The sequence below is a fragment of the Lichenostomus cassidix genome, chromosome Z (assembly GCF_008360975.1).
Source record: "Lichenostomus cassidix isolate B80296 chromosome Z, HeHo_3.0, whole genome shotgun sequence".
NCBI lineage: Eukaryota > Metazoa > Chordata > Aves > Passeriformes > Meliphagidae > Lichenostomus > Lichenostomus cassidix.
This window is the reverse complement of record NC_139511.1, coordinates 42626670-42646122: the sequence shown is the minus strand read 5'-3', so window position 1 is coordinate 42646122 and position 19453 is coordinate 42626670. Positions and strand designations below refer to the sequence as shown.

Sequence of the window (19453 nt, the reverse complement as noted above, 5' to 3'; positions counted from 1 at the left end):
TCATATAACGTGTTGCTGAGATGGTAATAGCTGTGCACTTACTAACCACACAGAGTGGCTCTTCTCTTCCCCCTTACTCAAGCTTCTGAACTTTTTTTCTTCTGGTAAATGTTACAGATTCTGTCCCTGTGGAAGATGGTAAAATAATTATCCATGATGTTCAAAAGTTTTGTTTCAGACAGAAAAATGCCATGTTACTGAGAGAAGGACTTCACAAACCCAAGTAGCTTGATGATTCCACATTGCTGAGAAGGGACAAAAGAGTTTTGCCCATTCTATGTCCAAGTACACTTTCTGCATTTGAGAAAGAATGAGACAGATAATTTCAGCTGCTTTTAAAATATTAAGACTGCTTACTTCTGTTTCTTTTTGAACAAAGTTGTGTTAGATGTTTACAGATGTAATTTGCTGTCACTTGCCATATGCTCCCTGATTAATTCTTCAGGGCCTGTCAGCTTCAGATAATTTAATTTTCTCTGCTTTAAAATGACATTCATTATCAGGACATGAAAAATTCAAATTATTAACTGCAAATTATGACTAATAAAGTGTCTATTTTTTTGTTTGTTTCCAGAGAAAAACAGAAAGCTGAAGTCAAGGACAGAAGAATTTTAGAGATTTTGCAAGCCAAAGACAGCAAAATAGAAACTCTAGAACAGGTTTGTATTATGTTTAAATAGAGCAGTTAAGAAAACCTGTCATTGACATCACATTCTTATTTCTTAAAATGAGAAAAGTGTTTGTGATTGTGTCTTAAGAAGAAAGTTATGAGTGATTCAGAGATTATAACTTTCTGCTAATCTTCCGTGTTGTTCAAACAGTTGATCTGTTACCGGAACAGATTTAGTTTTCATTAAACTCCTATGATTTTAGATTAAACTTTTTCTGAAAAATCCTGTCAGTTCATTGCCTCATTTTACCATGTGGGCTAGCCTAAACTTTTATTTAAGTCTAGGAGAACTCTGACTGTGTTTGGCTTTGTAATGTGCCCATGCACATCTTGGTAAGATTTGCCATCCTGACAAGTACAAAAAAAGGTCTGATGCACTTTTTGCCTGACAAGAAACACCACTGAGCTGGTGGCGTGTTTCTCCTTTTATTTATTATTACATCAATTCATATTTAGACAAATACATAGAAAACATAGATACATTATATGTATTACAGATATATTGTAGATACATTATATTTTATTATATAATTGTTTTTTATAGAGACTATATAATGTATAGTATATATAGTATATTACCTGTATCACATACATAATCTATATTATATACTTTATATACTATAGAATTGCATCCAGTATATGTGAGATATAATGAATTGTATTACATTGCATATAATATGTAGATCTATGAAATATGTAATTATCTCTAAAATAACTCAGTAAATAAAATACTGTTTATTATTAAATAAACTTTTATATTACAGCAGTGGCTGAAGTTTCAGTGTGTTGTCACATCCTCATGGCTGTATGTGTGATGTGTAATGTGTTTGATGCATGCACACACGTAATTTTTAGAAGCCAGAAATGTATGATTATTCCTGCATTTCTATACTGTCCCTACCTGAAAGGCAACATACCTATGTGTAGCAATGTGGGGTTTCAGGATTCCATGTGCTCTTTTGTCCTTCTGCTTTGTATACCATTGGTTCATTTTGAAATATGCTCTGCTGTACCCCGAAATTTATTGGTGGGTTCCCTATGCCTGTCTTCCCTTCAGACTCCCCGGGACTGGCTCTAGGGGAGACAGTCCCTCCCCTTCCTTTCCCTTTATAAGGCGATGTCTGGATCAGCTCGAGGTCTCTGCATCTCTGGGCTGGCAGCCCTTATCCTGTCCCAGCCTTTTCTCCCCCCTTCTCCTCCCCTGCAACTCCCTTTTCCCTGTTACCCCAAATAAACCTCTCTGCCAGAACAGAGATGGAGTCCAGTTCTTCTTTCACCTCACTATATTCCTGCTTGAATTGACGTGGTTTGGAGACTCAGACCATGCCGTGGAACCTCGGGGGCCGCTCGCCCCGAATCCGGTGGGATTACACGAACCAGGGACCCCGGACCGGGGGGGAGCTGGCCTGTGCAGCCCTCCAGGCCTGTGCTACATCACCTATGAAGACATTTATAGGAATATGAATGCAGTACTGTGCTTTTAAGAAAGCTGCCTGCTGTGGCAGTGTCTGAACCTGGAGTGTGCATCTCCATGAGATTGCTCTCTGTGGTTTCAGATCAATTTCAGAAGCTGAAGCTCTAACTGATCAGAAATGTGAAATTGATGGTGTGATGCATTTACATCATCCATATGGAAATAGAGAGGGACTGGTAAGTTTAACTAGAACCATGGAAAACTGGCAGCCAGGAAAGAAGAGTTCATCAACAGGATGGTACAACCCTGGATGTACATGCAAACTTGGGAATGAGAGGGTAGAGTAGCCCCACAGAAAATATGGAGATCCTTTTTTGACAGAAAGTTGAATCAGAGTCAGCAGTGCCCTGGCAGCCAGGAGGGCCAACTCTGTCCTGAGGTCCATCAGGCTCAGCATGACCAGCTTGGCAAGGGAGGGGATTGTCCTGCTCTGCTCTGCACTGGGGTGGCCTCACCTCGAGTGCTGGAGGCAGTTTTGATCACCACAATATGAGAGATACAAAGCTATCAGAGAGTGTCCAAAGGAGACTTATGAAGATGGTGAAGGGCCTTGAGGGAAAGCCCCCTTGAATTATGATAAGCCAAGAGTGGCTGAGGTTTTTTGGCTTGTTCAGCCTGGAGAAGTGGAGACTGAGGGGAGACCTCATTGTGGTTTATGACTTCCTGGTAAGGGTAAGGGGAGGGGCAGACACTGATCTGCCTCTGTTGTCCAGTGACTGTACCCAAGGGAATGCCCTGGAGTTGTCAGGGTAGGTTTGGGTTGGGTATCAAGAAAAAGCTCTTCACACTGAGGGTGGCTGGGCATGGAACAGGCTCCCCTGGGAAGTGGCTGTGGTACCAAGGCTGCCGGAGTTCAAGGAGCTTTTGGGCAATGCTCTCAGGCACATGGTGTGACTCTGAAGGTTGTCCTGTGGGTCTTCATGATCCTTGTGGGTTGGTTCCAAATCAGAATGTGCTGTGATTTGGTGATTCTAACAGGTGAGGAGAGCAGAAGCTGTTGTTTTGATGATTGTCACAACTCTATGCAGCCCCTACAATTAGCTTCCCTTACAGTTTCATTGATTTGGGGAGGGGGGTGGGTTGTGAAGGGCGCCAGATGGTGCCAGTGCTGTGTATAAAAACAGTGTACAGAGGTGATGTCATTCTGACTGTTGTGCCTGTTCCATTGGCTGGGATGCTGCTGGGTTGAAACAAGAAAGGGATGGTCTCCTGAGCACGTGGTTTTGGTAATCTGGTATCAAAAAATGGAGCTGGCTTAAAAAATGTAGTAAGAAGCATTCCTACTTACTTTGTTTTACTGGGTGTGTTCCTTCTTCATTCATCTAAAGGGGAAAAGATACTATTTATTTAACTACCATGCAAATAGGTTGATTGTGAAAATGTGCATTTTGACAGCAATGGTAATGGATGTTCTTTTCTGTAAAGTACATACAGAAAGACTTCAAGGCTGTGTGTTGCAGTCTGCTAATTCATTACGTCTAGGAAGTTGAGATTAGCCAATTATGTCTTCAGTTGTTTTTCTCTTCTGCTTCATGCATCATACAGAGATACCAGTTGCAACAATATAATTTGTTGTAGGGTTTGTATACTAGGAATTTGAGTGGCCATCAAAAAGCTGATTGTATAAATCAATGTTGAGTAAGGAAAAAAAGGAAAATAAAATGTGCTATCTCATAATTCGACATACGTGTAAGCTTGTATTACTTCTAGAAATAACAACAAAACCCTATAAGGAGAATATGAGATCACATTTCTTGTCTTGTATTATGCTTAGACTTTATCATGACATGGCTAAGAGGACTTACAGAATTTCTGTAAATATGAGAGCATATTCTCCACAGCCCAGATGAGATAGATCCATGTAGTTAGTTCATACTGAAAGTTAAATGAGTTTAATTTGTAATGAGATGTTTCAAGTATTAGAATGGTTTCTGTTTTAATGGTTAATGTTTTAATGTTTTAATGAAAAAAAAAAAGTAATTTGGAAGCTTATGTTGAGAAGTAATATGGTCTTTAATCACATTTGTATAACCTAACAGGGCAGAAAAATGCTGAGATACTCATGAGGATGGGACTTGTGGCTTTAGGGATCAAAAAAGCCTGTAAATCATAAATTTTCAAAGCTTCTGCTTTCCAGTGTCTTTTGAATGGAGTATATGCATTGACTTATTTACTTAGTACAACTTCAGCTTTTCACCTTCCTTAAATTACAGTGATCTAATCTTCAGTTTTGTATACATGAATAAGACTCTTTTCTTATCATGAGTTTATTTCATAGCTTCATAATGTGTGAAATACTTTAAATATGAGTTAGTATGGAACATTTAAAGATGTACTATTTAAAGGTTCAAATAAATTTGTTAAAGCACTTAAGATTATTCTCCTCCATTATTGTGCTTAAATTCAGCACCGAATGTGTTGTATTTGAGTTTCCATTGTACTTTTCCCTTTGTGCTTAATTCTTTTTTTTTCTGTTTAATTGGTTACTTTTCCTGTTTTATTGGTAATTTTTGGTTCTTATAGTCACAGCTAGGTCTCATCAGGTATATAGATATATTTATTCTAAATGCTGTGTGGTAAAAATCTTATCCCTTTGAGATCAATGTCTAGATTGCTATACTGATATTTTTGCTGTTATTTTTGTTTTATGCAGTATCTGAAAACTCTTTTCTCAGCAGTTACATATCCCTGACATACATGCATCATTTCTCTGTTTGTTTCAAGGAAAACAATTTCTAACTCCTATGTTTAAGTGGCTAGGACACTGTCTTAGAATTTTAATTATTCTTCTTCTGAAGGCTGATAGATACTTTGCTGCAGAAATCTTTTCATTCTCCCTTTTATTTGGAAACATTTTTAATCTCTTGTATTTAATTTATAATAATTATGTCTGTCTCAAGTAGATCATTGATGCTGTTTTTTCCCTAAAAAGTAAGGTGAGGTTTTGGAAGGAATGTATGAAATTTTTTAATTCAAACCATTAGTTTAGCAGATAATGTTGGAGCAGGGAACAGTCTTCTGCCATTCATGCAATAGATAAAATATCTTAACTTGTTTTCTTTAGAAGATGATATTAAAGACATGTTAAAATAGCAGTAAACCTTTCCTTATAACATTGTTAATTAATTAGGTTTCAATTTTGATCTGGAGGAACTAAAGCTAATGTTTTTGTCCTAGACCTTGTAACGTTTCAAAACCTTATCAACTGATTATACTCTAGAGGGGTTAAAATAGTACTAGCTTGCCTCATTATCTGGTCTTGAAAATCTTCAGCTTGCTGTGCAAATCTATATTAAAGCCCCTTTAATAGGTCCAATTGAAAGAAGCATAATTCTACCTCCAAGCATTAATTAACACTGATAAATTTTTCTTAACTTTTGCACCTTCACCTGATTGTATTTTTCTTTGTAATAAAATACTTTTATTAAATTAAGACATGTATACAGACATTATTACCACCTAAACACTTTATTTTCAGTAGCATATAAGCTTGATTATTCTTGTGTAATGAGGGACATGAGGGTAATTTTGGTAATAAGGAGTTCAGATTAATGTGTCAGCAGTGTTGAGATTATGCGAATTTTATAAACTCTTTGCAAAAAAAGTTTGGTGAATAAGATTTGTAGATACTGCAGTGTCTTGGATTGATGATATGATAATCCTTTATCCCCTATCGTTGGCTTATATGCCCAAGAAAGAAAAAAAATGTGTGGTCCTGTCCCTTTAACTGCACCCAGCCGCGGAGAGAAACGCGGGTTTTTTTGAAAACATTTTCCCCAAGCCTCGCTCCGGGGGAGGATTCGTCGCTCGGCAGAGACTGCGTGCTGGACGGGGGTCGGAGTGAGCTCTGTTCCCGTTTTTTTCCATTCTTCTTCTTTTTCCTCGTTTGGACCCCTTCTCTTCGATCTGCTTTGCCACCCGGAGACCCAGGAGGGCCAGAGGACAGCAGAGCTCTCCGGGGAGCTCCACCCGGCCCCGGGTGGGGGGCGAGGAGGAGAGGGACTGCGTCTGAGAAAAGGACTTTTTAATCAGGTTGAATAACTGCCTTTCACCTTGTTTTTCCCCTTCCCCTGTGCCTTGTAGGGCACTCTGCGTGGTTTTGTTAAATAAATAGTTTTTTCTTCACTTTCATCTGAGAGGTTCTGTTGTGGGTGGGGGAGGGGGTGTCAGGGCCCTTCGCTCTCGGAGGAGAGAGAGTTTTATCATTAACCCGGGACATGCAGTCAAACCATGTTGAAGGGAATACAAACACAGGGGTTTTTTTCTTAAAAAAGAAAAGTGACTGAAGTTGTACATTGGAAAAGGAATCCGCTGTCAGTGGTGAAACCTGTGTTTTATGTAGCACCTTTTGAATCGCATCAGTGAATATGTCTCTGTGCCTTTCTGTTTGGCATCTTCTAGTTAGTTTTCTCATAAAATTAAAGGAAGGAAGCATTGTTAAGGACCTGATCTCAGTAAGAAAGATGGGAAGAAAATTATACAAACAGTTGAAAATTGCTGAGTTTGATTTATTGACAGAATGCTACCTGAGTAAGTAGTATGATGACTATGGCTAATACCTGTGGGCTTGTTTGACTGAAAAAATTAATAAGCTCTAAATTACAGTATACCTTTACAGCTCATTAGTATTTTTGTATGAATTCCCAGTAGGAACGCTTTTTCTACAAGTTGAAAATATGATTCTGAGAGGTAGCCTACTACATTTTGAGGAGATGGTTGTAAAACTTAACTTTTTTCTACTTAACTCTACAGAAAAGAAGCTATATTGGGTATTTATACAGGTGTGCTGTAAATCTGTGCTTTACCTTTTCAATAATTTGTGTGAGTAGCCGTTCTTGAAGCTGGCTTAAGCTTCTGGGTCTTTATTACTCAGCCTTTCTATATTTAGTGATGTTTCTACAGAGAGAGCCTGAAATCGTACCTGCACTTATATTAGATAGGAAAATGTACAGTAAGTAAAGAAATATGATGTCTCTTGTTCCCTGCCCAGTACACTAGTTTGAAATGCATGATTTCTTGAATATTGAGCAGAATTCAATAGTTAAGCCTAGAAAGAAGAGGGAGGTCATCTTTGTGATCTCATTCATCCTCTTGTCAGCTAGTGTCTAGTTGGAAAATTTATTTTTCAGTCCAGGTAAGAATAGTTAACATGTAGCCAGTGCAAAGTAGCGTTCTATCTGAGCAAAAAATGGTTTCTATAGCCATTGGAATCTGCTTTTACTGTATAAGAGAATAACTTTTTTACTATGTTCAGTATATTAGTTGTTCATTGTAGTTAATGCAAATGTGTGGGGTTTTTTTCAGTTCTAAATTCAGTATGGTTTTACGAGGTTGAAGCTGGATTTTGTTCTCTGTTTAGGGACATTTGATGAGGAAGCTTTTCATATATCATGGCTTCTTATTTGAATACAGGCAGATTTCCTGAAATACAAGAAAATGGTTATGCTTTAAGGATCAAGTAGCAGAAAGAAGCAGGCAGTGCCCTTTGAGATTAGATTCTGGCCTTGTGAATCTGCTGACAGCACTTTGGATGGAGCTTGTCAAAAGAGTTGATCACAGCAACAGCTGTTCTTTATTTACTACACCTGATCTGGCAGCATTGATGTATATGAGTGTAATGAAATACTGCTGTATCAGGCATAGATGCTAGTAGGTATCGATTCCTGCAGATCTTGGATCGCCATGCGCTCTTCCAGAGGCAGAGGCTAACTCACTTTGAGGATCTTGTATAATAAGCCTTGCTGGAAAGGAAAGTGTAGAAAAAAAATCAAAGCCTTGTGTTACCAAGATTGTGCTCTTCAATGAAGATAAGAGAAAAGCTTATTTACCAAGGTTTTGGTTTTGATTTGAAATTGGTAGAGAGAATAGAGAATAGAAAGATACTCAGGATTTTCTGTTTTCTGACCTAGAAGGCTGTGCTGCTGCTTTTTCAAAGTAGAGCTGCTGAGAGGAAAGAACAGATAATAAATTTATTCAGCAATGTTGCTGTACAATATTGTGTTATGGGATGTATAGAAAATGTGATCTGTCCTGATGCAGAGAATCACTAGCTGTGGCAAGATGGTCAGATTACATTGGCAGCATTTGCTGTAGTTTTCCTGAGAGCTCAGTAGAGGAAAATGGACAGTAAATTTCTAAGTGTAGCACGTGCATTACTGCAACACACATAATACTGCTTGGTATTGATGCTGGATTTATTATGGAGTTACAGGTTTTCTGTTTTGACAAAATTCTGTCTCATTTCCAAATTAGAGGTGTATTTTTTAAAAAAAACACCTCTATTATTTCCGCTTTGCAGGGTAAGGAGCTTCTGTATTCCTTCTTTCAGAGATGTAAAGCCTTTTGTGGAAAACCACATGTGCCGGAAACAGTGTTTGGCTCCCTTGTCAATGCAAAAATACAGCTGCTGGCAGTGATTGCTTGCACTATTCCTGCAGCAGAAGGAACCAAGAGAAAGGGATACAAAGGAATGTAAGATATTGAAGAAAATATTAAAGCTTTGTTTTAGCGGATGAGAGAAGGAATGTGCTGAATTCGAGTTGTAAGGAGCCACTTGAGTGGAAGGAGGTGGTGCACATAATAAAAAAGTTTTCTCTGTGCTGTGACCTACTCAGTAGATTGCTGGTGAGGGATGGGTCCATTGCTGCTAGTGAAAGTGTGATGCTAGAGTTGGATAAAGCCACAGTTTATTTCCACCACATGTTCAGGTACCAAAAAATTCTATCAAGTGTTTCAATTAAGATAGCAAACTTAACTGAAGACACCAAATTAATCACACCAGAGAAATCCAAAGAGGGCAATAGGGAACACAGTGTTTATAATAGATTATGCTGTTTGACCCCTCCTGAATCTATGGGTCAGGTGAGAATACAGGAGCAAGGCTGACTGAATTCAGAGACGTGCATATTCACCACCTGCAGGATGAAGTCAGCTGCTTGTATTTCTGGTCTGCTTCTCGGTAGAACTATTTTATTTGGTGCTCTTAAAAAAGCTTTAAAGAATCTTGTTGTACTTTGCTTCCTGTCCTTTCCCAACAGCACCTTTGTGGTAGGAAAGCACATTTGAATAGACAGTGTTTTAAGAATGTTTTCCCTTGTATACATCTCTAAGTTACCATGTTGATATTGATAGAAATAGACATAAATAGACATTCAAAAATTCTCATTCATTTTGGGAATGGATTGTAGATACCTACTTGCAGGTTAACACTTCTTTTTCTTAGAAACCATTTTTTAAATTGGTTTATATCAGGGAAGCCTGGAGAGCATGGGATTGGACAAGGAAGAACAAACTTTGGTGGTGTGAAAATCAAGTGAGCTCCACCACTTCAATTACCCTCTATTTGTGGTTGCGTTTTTATTTGTTTAAGACTGTTCTGGCAGAAGGCTAGGAGGGAAAAGTAAGAATTAATAATAGGATATACACTCAAAATACTGTTACATGAGTTACATTTTAATCCATTATATGTCAGTTGCTATTTTTCATTGTTTTTTTCATCCTTGTTAGGAGTCAAGTTCTAAGTTGAATACTCAGCTGTGAATACAAGTATGCTCTGAAATCTATCTACTGTAGAATCAGCGCTGTTGCTGTTTTAGGGCACTATGGATTTAAAACTAACTTGTTTTTTATATCATACCTAGCTAGTGTCATTTAGACTCTGAAAGGACACTGTACAGACTGCAGGATGCAGCTAATGGCTCTCATTGTATTATATAGTTACCTTTTCATGAAGTATTTAGACTGAACTTCTGTTTGTCCTACATCAAAAAATAACTTAAGAATCAAATGAATAGTCATGAGATGAAAGAAAGTGAACTTCTTTTTTTAGTTTTATTTTTTCTTTGTTTTTTTTTTTTCGGAGGACTGTGTGAGAATATGATTAGTAATGCTTTTTGTTAAATGTGCATAGGAATGCTCAAGAACCATAAGGATTAATAAAGTTGAAAAAAATAGAGTAATTTAAGAAAGCTAAATCAAGAGAAGGTATAAAATATTATTGGCACATTTTTAGTGGTGTATACTAATTGTTAAATTTGTGTTAGAAAAGAAGATAGAAGTTGGAGAGAAGTTAAGAGTGGTAAGTCAACCTCAGCTACTTGGTGAGGAAAAAGAGATGATGAAAGGGATAAAATATGTCACAAAATGTTGAAGTAGAAATTCTGAGGAGAGCTGTAAAAGAAATAATACTTCCACATTTAAGTTTTAATAAAATAATTCCATTACTAAATTAATTTTGTTTCTGCATAAGGGGAAAATACTTCAATTTTTTATCAGTTTATGTTCATTTTACCTTGGTTTTTTTTTCCATGTGGTGTACTAGAAGTGGACTACTGCACAGCAAAAGCTTCTGATAAAGAATTCAATGAAGAAAGGACAGAATTTAATATTTATTTGTTACTCTGATCCTTTTGGTAGTAGAAACCAAAAGGCATGCCTCTTTGTTGCATCCATTTACGTTTCTGCTAGATTGTTTTTACTTCAGGCTGATTTAAGTTCTTGACATGAAATAAAACCCACTCAGTTACATTTTACAAACCTGTATGGAGGCAGCTATGCAATGCTGATTTAGTAGTGCAGTCTGATCTGATTTCAAAATACAGAATTAGGAGTTGGTTTTTCCAACTTTTGTTTTGCCTTGACCCCCAAAATATGAAAATTTGGAAAGCACTTAATGCAGTAATAGCATGTACAGCTCTTGTTTCATAGCTCTTTCTGCAAGCTTTTTATGTAGCAGATCAAAAAATATTTCATTGAAGACTGGAATTTCAGTGATGATGTCTGCAATATCAAGCAGTACATAACCTCTGGGAATTGCATCCTAACTCACATATTTTTTGGAATCAGACTCCTAGCATTAAAGAGTTGCTTTTGTCACAACGTTCACTGTCACCATACAGTGCTATACTATCTAAATTCACAATGGGCAAAAATTAGGTTTTAATTTAAAACTTTTTGTGTCTCTTCACATGAAGTATGGACAGATAATTTTAACATCCTACTGCCATGAAAAGGCTGACATGTTCAGAGCTAAGACAAAAAAGGGCTATTGTCTCCTTTTGGTTTTGATCTCTTGTCCTCATATCAGATTATCTTAGTTTGACTTAGTATGTTACTTTGCTTTCTCTTCAGATTAATATGAAGGTCTTTTAAAAAGAAGTAGTATTTGACAGTGAACAATTTAACAGTATTGTGGAAGAAAAAAGAATTGTATTGTGCTGTAGGTAAAGAGATGGCATGGGAAAAGATGAAAATGAATTCAGGCATGACAGTCCTCTTAGACATCAAAAGGTCTGCTCCACCAGGTCACAGTATTTCTTTCTATGTATTGTTGCCTGCAGCAGTATACAGGGACTCTTCATAGCTGAACAGAAGGGTAAAATCAGATTGTTTTGGTTTTCATTAGAGCAAATTCACTTTAGAATAGTTTTCTTTCTTGGAAGTTTGTCTATGGAAAAACCTTTCCAAATGTGCTTTAAATGTCTTAGTTATATGAGGGTCTGTTATGGTTCTTGATCACCAAGCTGTCAAACAATACTTTTGCCCTATTGTACTCAAACAAGTAAGACTGAGTCAACTCAAAGTGTAAGTTGAGATAGTTCTTCTGTAGTGTCAGACTGTCTTTATGGTATCTAGACAAAAATCAGTAGATACTGTGGGAATAGATGAACTCCTGATGTGTGTTTTACCTGGTGAAATCTGTCAAAATAACCTCATGTAGGAGGTTGCTCCATGTGTTGATAAGGTACGTTTTTTTCCCTGCTGTTTCACTTGCCTACCATAATAGGGTAGTCTTTTAGGAGCACTGCTTGTGCTCTCTGCTGTAAGAAATCAATCTTGACTCTCTTCCTCCTGTTAGATGAAGTAATGTATAGGTTGTGGAAGCAAATTACAAAAATGGGTGCACAGGCAAGGGCGGATGATAATTTACTTAATTGTCTGTATCTTAGAAATTCTGTTTTATGACCCTTATTTCTATCCAGTCATGGTTCCCAAATATTACTTCTGGGTTTTTTCCCTTCTTTATAAGCACATGAAATGAACAGATATGAGAGTAAAAGTTCAATTCAATTAGAGGAAAAGATCAGAGCATGCAAAGTGATACCCTAGAAAAATCCTTTGAAACAACAGGATTTTTTTCCATGCAAATGTAACTCACCTAGATAATATTTCACTACTGCTGCAGTAGATGACTGTACACTACTCAGGTGAGTTTGCTGCTTAGTGATTGATGTGGTATATTTGCCTTTTGATTGATTTAATGTATTAAGTCAGTCAATTGCGGAGATAAGTAATTAGTGTGCAAGTCTGATTCAGGATAACCTGTCTGATTATCCTGCAACATATTCACAGGAAGTAGTTTATTTCAGTTGGAAATTTAATCTCAGCAATATAGAACAAACATTTGAAGTAGCTAGTTGCACTTTTGTACCATCATGTCTCCATTCATTCTCTAAATTGCTGGAAAATATCCCATTCAAAACAGAACCCAAATATCTTTGATTTCACTTTACAAATACACATATGCTTACCAGTTTCTGCACAGTGTATAATGAAACTAAGTAGTAATAAGATGTGCCTGTGTACTCAGAAATTAGATGCCTTTAAGTGCTGGAGATTTTATGAAAATGTGTGTTTGTGAATTCTTAGCTCGGAGCCAATAGTCTCTTTCACATAGGTGGGATTTTTAATGATGTTTTAAGGGTGTCTCCAAGTACAGACTTTTGTTTTGATAAATGTTAAGTAAGTAGTAATGAGCTAGAAGGAAGACTCAAAGGAGCTGCTTACTCCAATTCCATGAGGGCCTGGGGAGTGGGAGGGCAACAAACAAAATTACTGATGCTTTCCATAGTAATGTGGATTCATACCTTTTTAAAGAGTCAACTAAATCATCTCTGCCAGCAACAGTTTATTTCTGTAAGTATAATAATATATCCAAAGAGCAAATGGTTTGCCTTTTGAATGATGAAAATACAACCTTAAATTTACTGTTTTGCGTGTTTATACATTTTCATTCTTTTTTCTGTCTGACATACTTATCAACCAAATGTAAGGTTTAGACACTGAAAACCTTTACATATATTACCAGCAGTATAGTGGAATAATCTAGAAGATTATTATCTTGGTGATATTTTTTTATGTTTCTGTTCACATTTCATTTTAGTTTGTGTATTAAAAGGAAAGCAGTTATATTTTAGTCCCAACATAAAAGTTTCATCAGTTTTGTACACAGTTATGGTATGCTATATAGTTATAGTCACTGCTATATAGTCACAGTTATAGTCACTGCTATGCAAACATTATAGATTAACGCCCTTTTGATTTAGGAAGAGATAGGACTCCTGGAAAAAAATACAGAGTTCTAATAGGCATTTAAGAGTGAGGGTGTTTAATACAAATGTTATGAGAATCAAATAAAATTGTCACAGAAACTTGAAGTTCTTTGTTTATGCCAGTGAGATTTTTCTATGTGTGGATGAAGTAACTCATAGTACGTGTTGAGCAATGTTATGTTGTTTTCTGTGAGCTGCAAATTCAGCTAGTCTCATTTCTCTTTAAAACTATTTTGTGTCATAATTGTTTGGTAGCCTCACTTAATAGTCATTTCTGTTTACTGCCACAAATTCTGGAGAATTTTGAATTCAGCTCTTTGGCTTGATTTTTGGTGTGCTAGAAGTACAAGTTAAACAGTATTCTAATGTATCTTAATCCATAAGCACAGATACAACTTCTATAAATGACTGTTTTTGTGTAAGCTTCACTGAGTAATTTCCATTCAGTTCTGCATTTATAGGCTTCTTTGTTCAGTAGCAGCAGAATATTTGGTTCCTCATTTGCATTACTGTGTCTTACAATCATTCAGCTTTAAGTATGATTAAAGCACTAATGGAATTAAAATAATGTTATAAAAACTGCGTATGTCAGACAGTTACATTTCATAGGCCTAAAACACAGGACATGCATGTTCTTTTGCACTTGCTTTTTGCCTATGAACAGATTTTAATTTTTTTTAAATAGATACTCACAGGACAGCAGCAGGAGATAAACAGCATAATGCAGAGAAAAAGTGCTGTGGATGAGGAAAAGGCCTGTTTGAAGAATGAATTCTGTAACTTGAACCAGAAATTTAAAGATAAAAGCCAAGAACTTAAGGTATATTGACTTGTACATAGTTTCCTAAGACTGTAGCTTTGAAGTAGTTCTTTAAGCAATGTCAGCCTTTGTGGCACAGAAAGTGACAAGCTTGGAGAAAAAATTGCCTTAGGCCTTGCTATACCTTACCGTTTTCTCACATACCAACTGAGAAAGATGCTTTAAAGCCAAGAATCCTAGCTTTATAACTTTCAGATAAATAGTTAATGATGGAAATGGAGCAAAGAAAGTAGAAGTGTGAAGATGTGGCTTCTTGTAATTAGATTCTGATGGGACTGGCATTATTAATTGATAAAGCTGAGGTCTGGGAGGATATGTCTGTGTGGGTCTCAAAAATAGCTGGGGACAGCATCAAAGGCAGCTTGATCAATTAATGGGCTCTTTGCAAATGTGTACTCATCAAAGCTGTCATCCAGCTAAAAAATATGACCCTTCCACCTGCATGAAAGAGGCCAATAAAAGTACACAGGTGACCTTGGCCATCAAATATAGAAGAAGCTGCTGTGAGGGTAAAACTGCACAGTTTATATTTGCTGATTAGTTCTCACTTTTTGTTTATCGGCCCTTGTGGTACTGTTCTACAGGACACTGAGGAGTGTGCACAGAAGAAGGAAGAGCAAAACAGACTGGTTATAAAAAACCTGGAGGAGGAAAATAAGGGATTAAATATATGCTGTGCTGACCTGCTAAGTGACCTGGAGAAACTGAGGAAGCAGGAGGCACAATGGAAAAAAGAAAAGTCTGGCAATGATGCCAGAATAAAGGTAGGAAGTGGAATGGACTCCTGGATGTTATTTGAGAATTAACTTCTCCAGACGTTTCACTACAAGTTATTTTCTTTAAATAGCAAGTTATATATTCAAATCTACCAGTAGGGACTTGCATTCATTTACATTCTATCACTTAAGACCCACAGCTTTTTAAAAATTCATGCTGCAAAGCAGGAATCTGACTTCAAATAGTCATCTTAAAATGTAATCATTAAAAAATAAAAGATACTGTACTTTGAGATAATATATAGATATATGTGTGAAATAATAAAAGCTTAAAAGTATTACCACAATGTTTTCCTTGATTTTTAGTTTACTTATCTATAATCTTGTTGCTGCAGACTTAATCCTTGCTTTTTTGGAAGAGCATGCAGTTCCAAATACATTGAGTCCTTGCCTCCAAAGCTCTCCGTTCCGTGTGGGGTCTTAGTATTGCTTAGAATATATTAAAAAAGTTATTTTCATAGTTTATGATAAAACAAAAAAAGGGAAAAACTGATTTCATGGTACAGAGTGTGTTCTCTTTTATTTAAATGATACTTTTTTATGTCTGCTGGTGGAAATTGGCTAGTGTTTTTTAAATTCGTCTAAGAAATGAGCCACAAGCATGCTATCTAGCAGTTCAACAGCTGCTTATATATGTGTGTCTAGGTAGTGGATTCTTTTTGTTTGCGTAATTAATGTACACTTAGAGTGCTCTGTTTTTCTACATTATCAAAGTACATTCAATGCAATAACTATCTAACACCTTACCCAGAAATGCCCCTTTTTTCTGCACTAGCAATGTTGCTGATGCTTCTGATTGTTGTGGTGATGGAAACTCTTTCTAAAGAGTTTAATTCAGATCTCTTAACATGGGAAGTAAAGTTTTTGCAAATCGACTTCTTCAGAGTGTATGATGGAAGGATTATAGGATTTCCAGGACAAGAAATGATGTGCTGATTCTTGGGAGAGAAAAATCTAGTGTGTGCCAAACTGATAAAATAATTTTAAGTTGTCAAATGTTGTGCTTGTAATATTGGACAAATTATTGAAAATCTGTTACCCATCCCTTCAATGAACCCAGTCACAATAACTTTTATGTCTCTGTCTTCCTGGTTGATGAGACACACTGATGAATGAAAGAGTTGGATGATTGCAGGTATGGGAATTAATAGTGTTGGTGTTCCAGAGGGTATCACAAACAGATCAAGGTGGTGTCTAGAGTGTGACAGAGGGTACTTTTGGGGATGGATGTTACCTGAACTAGCCAGGGATGTCACACAGCTGGATTTGCTGTTTAAAAACAAAGAAAAACTGATTAAGAAAACAGTAATTAGTGGGAATCTTAGCTGTAATGACCATGAAGTTGTCCAGGCCAAGACCCTGAGACAATGATAGAAGGAAAGTTGCACAGTACAGCTGCAGAGTTAAGGAGCACAGTCTTCAGCTGTTCAGGGTACTCCTAGGCGAAATCCTGTGAGAAGCAGCACTAAAGGATAAAGAGCTCAGGAAAAGCTTTCATGTCTTTAAAGACAGCTTCCTCCAAGCCCAAGTATGGTCTACTGTGAAAAAAAGTGGATGTAGCAGGAGATCAGCTTGGCTAAACAGGATTCACCACCAGACTCCAGTGTAGGCTGCAGGTTGAAAACAGTCTTCAGAATAGGAAACAATGAAAGCTGTAGAGGAGGAGTTCAGAAACATTGTCTGGACATTGCAGGGTGGTGGTACCCTACCCTCAGTTTAGACTGGCAAATAATAACTGGTATAACCAGAGTTTCTTGCACTGCTTTTTCAGTGAAAGGCTGAACAAGGAAAATGGGGACCTGATGCTGAAATGGAAGGATGAATGAATTACAAAAGCTAATAGATACAGCAGAGGTACTAAATATTGCCTAAGTTTTTGCCTTGGTCTTTTCCAAGATGTCCCCAAAAGTTTGTGCCTAGAGACAGACTTCAGTGTGAAGTACAAAGAGTGGGTATTTTGGAAGAGACCTGAGAGAACTTGACACATCAGTTGGACAACCTGAAATGAACTGCATCCAGGGGTGCTGAGAGAGTTGGCTGTCTCTCAGCCTTAAATTTGGGAGTTGAATCAACATCTTTTTGTACATGTTTTTCAGCAATAAATACAGCATTTAACAATATTATACATGTGTTGTATACAGATGTTATCCATGTTAGTCTTCTCTATCTGAAAGAATAAAAAGAATCCTTATCAACATGAACTAGCCCAACATTGCCTTTAAAATGTGTATTAGATGGTAGAAATGTGAGATCTAAGTCACACATTTGGCAAAGTGGTCGCCTGTACAGAGGCTGAACTAAGTGTTGTTAACCCTTTTTTTTTTTTTTTTATTGTCTTGAAACCATTTTCATTGAAGAAAAGTGCCACTTTTCACTTTCAAAGACTGGTTGTTTTTCAAACCTACTATAACCTGAATTTGGGTATAAAATTAAACTTTTTCAAATGGAGAGAGAGGAAAAGCTAAAATGTCTAGTTTGTCCTTTTAAGGAACATCACTTTACAATTTTATCATGTTAGCTGAAATCAGAGTGAGACACATTAAAAGGAGGATATCTGATAAGGTGGCTAAATGACTGAAAATAGTGTTTTATTGTTTGCCTTTTCTGTATGTTCCTTCATATAAATAATGTACAGTGTGTAGAAAGTTGACATAGGTCTTAGCTTTCTGCCTGAAATAGTTCTTCAGAATTTTTTGTGCTTCCCATAGCTTATATCAGCTTTCTGTATGTCCTAAAAGTGAACAAGTGAAAAAGCTGTCAATCAGCCAGCTCTCTCCCATCTAAGAATCAGTTAGACATTTGAGTTATTTGGTTGTTCTTTAGGTGGAGGTTACTTACTCTTGTTTAGTATCAAGACAAATGTACTTTTTACCCAAACTCAAGTCATAAAAGGCTTTGTATGTAAATGACAAAATATCACACTGACAGATTTTAAGATGAAGATGGAGATGAAGTAAAAGATAGTGGAATTGCTTACTGGTGGGTTGTTCAATTTGTTTTTGTTAATTCCTTGTTAGCACAGTACTTTCTGAAGTTTCTTAAGTCTGAAGGTCAGAATTTTCAAAGAAACAGCCATCTCTGTCAAGAGGAGCCTGGGATTTTAGTTTCACTGAAAAATGAGAGTTTTATTGAGATGAGACCTTGAAAAATTACTCTCACTTCTGTCATAATATATAACAGGAAAAAACATGAAAATAAAGCTACTGTCTTCGAAAGTGACTTTCAAAGGGTTTGAAGCTGCAAATAACAAAACCTCAGTGTTAATTCATGGCAACTCCATAATGAACACAACTGTGCTACCTCATGCCTTGGTTTTTTATGCTTTTCATGTTTGAAGTTCTTTTAAATCCACCTTTTTGTGCTGTCTTGCACTGTGTCTTCTATAAATATGCATTTTCTCTCTCAAATAACTGAATTATTTGATGTTTTGACTTACTGTGTTTTAAATAGCATTTTTTAAAATAGCCTTTAAAAGTTGAATTTTAAAGAGTCCATTGAAATGTACTGTAATTTGAAAACCCAGATTCAGAGTATTTCTGCTAGATACATTTTCACCATTTTACCTAGCATGTTTATGCAATGAACTTTTTTGGCTACTGTATCAACAAAAAGGCAACATGATAAATTCCATGTGATCTTAAAAAATTCAGGTACCCAGAAACTGAGTGTAAAATATTATAGGTTTATTTCATGGTCGAAAATATGATCTTGCTGAAAAACTCAACATGAACCAGCAATGTGCAACTGCATCCCAAAAATCCATGTCCTTTACTGCATTGAAAGAGGTGTGGCTAGCAGGTTGAAGGAGGTATTTCTCCCCCTCTGCTCTGCTCTTGTGAGACCCCGGCTGGAGTGCTGTGGATAATTCTGGTGTCCCCAGCATAGGAAGGACATGGAGCAAGTCTTGCTCTGGAGCAAGTCTCACTCCTGGAGCAGGTCTAGAGGAGGGCCCTGAGGGGACTGGACCACCTGCCCTAAAAAGACAGGCTGAGAAAGTTGTGGGTGCCCAGCCCAGGGAAGAGAAAGTTGTGTGGAGACCTCACAGCAACCTTCCATTATCTGGTAGGGGCGTGCAGGGAAGCTGGAGAGGGAGTCTGTCAGGAACTGTGGTGAGAGGACAAGGAGGAGTGGGTACAAATTGAAAGAGGGGAAATTTAGATTAGAGATTAGGAAGAAATTCTTTGCTATAAGGATGAGAAGACACTGGAACAAGTTGCCCAGGGAGGTTGCAGATGCCCCAGCCCAAGCAGTGTTGAAGTCCAGGCTGGATAAGGCCTTGAGCAGCCTGGCCTAGTGGGGGATGTTCCTTGCCCATGGCAGGGAGGTTGGAACTAGATGGCATTGCCTTTGTAACCCAAACCATTCCATGATGCTGTTTTAGAT

At 37.1% G+C, this 19453-nt stretch overlaps 1 protein-coding gene across 9 annotated transcripts in view; it reads left to right on the top strand.

Moving 5' to 3' along the window:
* The window catches only part of CNTLN (centlein), a 185189-nt gene that overhangs the window by 28051 nt on the left and 137685 nt on the right, over positions 1-19453 (top strand). For 7 of the 9 annotated variants that reach the window (XM_085042178.1, XM_085042175.1, XM_085042173.1 and 4 more), the window contains 3 exons: positions 575-659; positions 14160-14294; positions 14879-15058. In XM_085042178.1, the coding sequence (XP_084898304.1) occupies positions 14196-14294; positions 14879-15058 (279 nt within the window). In that variant the 5' untranslated portion in view covers positions 575-659; positions 14160-14195. The remainder of the gene's footprint in view (positions 1-574; positions 660-14159; positions 14295-14878; positions 15059-19453) is intronic. The other 2 variants (XM_085042177.1, XM_085042179.1) reach the window with 2 other exon arrangements.